Below are 5,739 nucleotides of genomic sequence, written 5' to 3'. Positions count from 1 at the left end.
CCCCCCTCCCCCGGCCATCAGGCCTCAGGCCTCAGGGGGCTGAGGCCATCACCAGTTCACCAATCACCACTCATGTCCCCCACGGACCCGCCACTGACCGCCAGGGCTAAACTCAAAACTGCAAACAGACATACCCTATATGGTAATTATAGATGTATGCATAGAACTTTTTATGCTCACGCTTGTACTCTTATTTATTTACCTGTGACGGCTGACTCTCTACTAAATACTAAAATTCTACTCTAGGGAGAGAGACTCTAGAGAATGACTACCTTCAGAGCATGAAAATAAGCGCTTTGACTCGGAGCAGTTTAAATGTATAAAATTGATATGTATACAAATAAAAGATATATAATGATATTATGCTTCATAAAGTTTTCACTAAATCGTCGTAGAGGATTTCAATTATCTCATATCAGGAGATACAAGCCCGATTATTGCCCACCATGAAGCACTCCAATACGCTACTATGCTTCAGTGCGATAGTCGCAGCAGCTGGCACGCTCGCGCAGGAGGAATTGAACTGCGGTCCCTTCCCTGCTGACCCAGATCCCTGTGTCTTTGAAGCCAGGGTGACTATGCCCATCGAACGAACCATACAGTGTCTGGATGCGCTTAATCTGACCGCCACGGATATGCAGAAACAGAAAGACAACAACATTGGCTACCTGCACCGACTATTGGACGGGGTTTACAGGTAAGTTGAGAGAATTGAGAGAAGTAAATGAATTCAGGAAAGGTTCATCGCGGTTACTATGCTGCACACCCACCTGACTACTTGCAAGAATGTTTAGACAGAGCCCATAGTTACGCTATATGTCAGTGACAGCTAGGTTAATTAGGTATCCAACGCAAATTCGGGGCACGTGCAGCTATTTTTTCGTTTTGTATTTATTATGTATAGTCAAGTGCAGGTGATCTCAGTGATCTGTATGCTATGGTCCTCGATACCTTCTAGTTTTGCAGATCTACAAGAGAACACCACAGACACCCCTGGGGCTGCGCTCAACGACTTGTACCAAGAAGCTCCATTCAGCTGGTCCCAGTACAACTATTCGGTGCCTTGGAGACAAACGCTATCCGAAATCCTCAATGACACAATTAACACAAATCTATATGACTATACAGCACAGGTAAGAAAATTTGTGCTATTGCCGCACGATAATGAAGATATCGAAGCGCTATCTCTTACATGCTGTAGTTGTTTCCGAGGGTTTTTTAAATTCGACTTGTTGTTCATCAGAGAAAGCAAAGTGGTGCATGAAGGGGTTGCATTTGAAGTTCTTTGTAGGATTGTGTAACAAATTTGGAAATACGAAGAATGTTGTCTAGATATTCGAATATATACCGCTCAGTATCAGTTATGTTTTGATAATCACAGATCACTCAAATGATGAAGAAGTTCCAGGACGCCCACACTCAAATGGAAGCTCTCGAGAATGTTTTCCCATTCCATACCTTTTACCCGTTCATGCTTATGTCAAGAATGGGCAATGAAACCGGAGAGCAGGAGATTTATTTTGTAGAGGACGCCGATTCAGAACTCTACAACAACAAATCCCGGGAGTGCGGCTGGCCTGGATACGAAGTTGTGCCAGAGACCTTACTAGAAGAGGTACAATGAGTTGTAAGATGTATTATGTGTTCCTCAGATTTGCTTTTTCTGCGCAAATTATGATTCTCTATAATTAGGCATCACTTTCTACGTTGGCGTACCAAGTGAGGCGATAGTATACCCAGGTTGCTTCAATGCTGTATTGATCAAGTTGACAAATCACACATACGCAGACCATCGTAACTGTCAATGGAGTCACTGCGAAAGATTTCTTTAGCAAATATGCTGAACAAAATGGCAACTATAAAAATTCAGGTATGCACTGTCGTTCCTCATCGCGTATGGATACGATCTGTGACGATTTGATATGTATGTTCATAGGAAGGATACCTTTATAGTACGAGCAGATGGGAATCATTCGTAAGTACATGGTTTTTGAACTCGTTACCTTGACAAATTCGTGTACCTGTTCGGGATTGCGCGCGTGCGCACCTAAGCACAGCTGTAAAATCAAGTCCATATGAGTTGTATGAGTTCGGTAATATCGCGCAGATTCTTCTTAGCATATCTGATTCGGAGGAACCAATTTGTTATAGCTTGCCAGATTTCGTGTCTTGGTACACATTTCTGTAGAGGCAGTGACAGATATTGAATGTAATACTATGTCGGTGAGTAGGTTGAATGGGTGTGTCTCTAGCGATGAATAATGCGACAATTGTATGTTTAAGGAATACTGTAGCGATTCAACTCAAAGGGTTTGTATTTGCAATTCAAAACTGCCACAAGGCATACGCAGCAGGAACTTATCATTCCTTTAAGACGCTAAATCACACCCTGTCGATACGCACCACAGCCCGATGCACGACCAGTTTTAGCTAATCCTAACTAAAAACGGTTTACTCATCTTGTGCACAACGAAATTGTCTCTGTCTATAGGTGGTCGGTTCAATTCGCTGCTTGTGTCTGGGCTGGGCAGGAATACTTTGTTCACTCCCGGCTTCCGCCAGAACTACAACGATACAACTTTGAATGTGGAATTTGCCAGCGGTGCGACAGCGGTTGTCAAGCCGCTCACTTTGGCATTAACGAAGACGAGAGGTGTCGACGACATTCTTCTGACCGGAACATCTCCCAGAAGTATGTCGGGTCATTTTGAATATGTGATGCACCGGGTTATGGGTGTGGGACCTTTTGTTGATTCAATGTGCAGCATGTGACAATGTTTAATTTTGTGTCTGGACTTGCATTTGTAGTTCAGGCTACAGCGAGTAGTTACGCGTATGCTCGGGTGCCCATGCACGAATCGCGCTCATCTGCTTAACCATAGTACGCATATGCTTACACACCTGATGGTATACCTGTGCTTTTGCAGCTGATTTTAATAAAGCTGTTGTGGCTTACTATGAGGGTGAACCACTGAATACCACCGAGTCTAGCGATGGGCGAGTCAATATAACCGTTCCCGACAATGCACCCGGGTCACCACTGAATCCCAATCCATTGGAGACGAACCCACTTCCTTTCAACGATAACTCTGAGGAAGCTAACACGAGACGCAGACGCGCACGTGACATGATGGCAGCATATGCTGAGCAGAAAGCGAAGCGACGAAGATCCAACCCAACGATTCATGGTAAGTATTTAATTCAGTGCTTGCTGCAATACATGGGTACACACCAATATGAATCATGTCGGTCCTTGGTCAAATCGAGTCTCAATACGTTCAATGGTTTTATTCAGCGAATAAGTAGTGCTATGGAGTGTAATTCAAATTATTGTGCATGTGCAGAGCTAATTTTTGCCTTCAACTGTCAGCACTTTCAGTATCTTGATGTGCTGGAAGTGATCCACCGTGATCAAGGTTTAAAGTGATTCAAAGTTGTTGGTCCTCTCAAGCGTATTACTCATCAAGATTACATCACTATTTCTTGCGCGCAAACCAACAGATCTCGATATTCAGGAGATCCAAAAGAAGTTGTGGCGAAACCGCAGGCAAGGCCCACTTAATCGACCCGATGACGAATCTGTCGATCCCAGCGAAATGGAGAGTGATAATGGAAGCGAGGCAGCGCCTTCAGAAACGGCGGGAGGGGAAGATGCTGAGACTGACGGCAGCGAAGATTTAAGCGAAGCCGCCAGTGAGACGGATGTGGCAGTCGAAACCGAAGGCGAAAGCGGTACCGACGGAGTAAGTGAGAGCGATACAGACAGTGGAAGAAGACCTTTCACTCTCAAACCTCTACTCCCATTTTTCACTCTGCCCAAACCAGACATCCCCGAGCCCGAGCCTAACACACCCTCTCAGCATCTCATTTTCCTCAACGATGCTGGTGCAATCTACAACTACAGCGGAGTTCCTGTGATGCGGTATCCGTCTTTCTTCTCAGGTAAGCGGTGTCTGATTTGAGTGTTTATTTCCTGATTTGAGAAACTATGTTCGCCACATGTTCACCACGTCCGCGTTGTCGTTCAGCGACGCTATGAGCTGTTCCTGCTTTAATTCTCGACTTAGCTGAGTCGGGTCATTCGTAGTCTAATAAGGAGTGTTCTTATTTGGTTGCAGGCAACGATCCGGAGCAATTCATAGTCGACACGCTGGATCTCCTGGATATCTTGATCGACACTTTCGCCACCATCCGAAATGGGAATGAGCGTTTGGTCATAGATATCAGCGGTAAGCAATTGTCACTCATTTTGAGACGAAGCATCCCCACCAAAGCTTCGATGAATCTTTAGATAGGACAATTCTACTAGATTAAAAGCTAATTCTGGGACCCTTTTTTTTTGGTAGGGAACGGAGGTGGTTTGACAATCTTACCTAATGTCATGGTCGATATCCTTTCGGGAGGTACGAAGGATATTCGCCAATGCCCAGTCATCGATATCCGAGAAGGACGTAAGTCTTAATTCGTATACAATCGGCAGCATCCTGCAAATGAGACGCGAGTGTTTGTCCCACACACGAAGGAACGTACGGAAGCACGCACGCACGCACGCACATTGGTATTTTCTCATCCGGTAGGTGGGGCAATCGCAGAGAACTGTCACATATCAGCTTCCGAGATTTTCTATGCGGTAGCAACCCGGGGTTCTCAGAGGTATTGCCTTTGCGCTCACTAATGTATATTTTGTTTTTGGCGATCTGTACACATTTCAAATACAGCGGTTGTGACGTCTTGGGTTAATATGACACAATTCCCGCCACCGGAGATGCTGAGAGTCGATGATGACGAGGTAGGTGCTGGGGTTGGATACAGCTATCTATTCAGTTACATATGGTTCGACATATATTATCGCTCGCGATTCAAGACAGCAACATGATATTAATTCGGTACATAGCACCTGAAGTCAAGGCACTTATATTTGATTGCCCTGCTCCGTCATGCATCAATGATATGCAACAGCTCGAGGAGTTCATAAGTGATATGGAGGTCACCGTGGAGTTCTTGGAGCACGTAGCACCCGATGAACTGGAAAAAGTACAATTTCTCATCACGAACGCCGCCACCTCCAGTATCATCAACAACATATTCTACAAGAGAGTGCTCAATGAACCGGAATTACTGAGAGATTTAAGCCCTAGAGACAGAGCTGTATATGTGAATACATTCAGGTGTGTGATACCAAGTCGTAACTGTGGGCATTCGTACCTGCGGGCATTTCGTATTCATTGAACTATCCCATCACACACATCATCGATCAATAATATGAAGTCTACTTCATTTAGTGAATATACTTGGGACTGGTATACAATCAAAGATATTGAGATATTGAGCGGCTCATCTTCCACTTTATTTCTGGTTGTTCAGACTGTGCATCCGGAATATTCATTTCGATTTTATTATCTGGCAGGTCCGTGGTCACCTCAGTGATTGCGATTCCTCCACCCTTATGGAGTGGCATATCGCCCATCAACATGAGCCCGTTTAACTTGAATCCTTATCACGAGAACGGCACAAAGCAAGAGGTACGCTGTAAACTTAACTCGCTCACACAGATCTGCCTCATAAGAAGCATGGCTCTCCCGTGTGTATATATGACTGCATGGCACATTTGCGCATCTGCTTTGATCAATCCGTCTCATCTATGCTAGAAGTATTTGTGACATATATATATATATACATACATACACATATATATATATATGTATATATATTATATATATATATGTACGTATGTATGCA

The 5,739-nt window shown here is 44.3% G+C and overlaps 1 protein-coding gene across 1 annotated transcript; it reads left to right on the top strand.

Moving 5' to 3' along the window:
- Positions 1 to 374: 374 nt before the first annotated feature.
- SARC_12750 (hypothetical protein) lies at positions 375 to 5,525 on the top strand (the record flags this gene model as incomplete). The annotated part of the gene is made up of 12 exons (XM_014293136.1): positions 375 to 697; positions 959 to 1,133; positions 1,382 to 1,615; positions 1,789 to 1,870; positions 2,492 to 2,692; positions 2,928 to 3,188; positions 3,502 to 3,942; positions 4,119 to 4,229; positions 4,347 to 4,451; positions 4,719 to 4,789; positions 4,960 to 5,168; positions 5,408 to 5,525. Coding segments are annotated over exons 1-12 (2,259 nt in total), but the record flags the coding sequence as incomplete, so codon positions are not given.
- Positions 5,526 to 5,739: the final 214 nt, after the last annotated feature.

This window comes from Sphaeroforma arctica, assembly GCF_001186125.1.
Source record: "Sphaeroforma arctica JP610 unplaced genomic scaffold supercont1.2555, whole genome shotgun sequence".
NCBI lineage: Eukaryota > Ichthyosporea > Ichthyophonida > Sphaeroforma > Sphaeroforma arctica.
The sequence above is the reverse complement of the archived record's forward strand: the minus strand, read 5'-3'. Positions and strand labels throughout refer to the sequence as shown.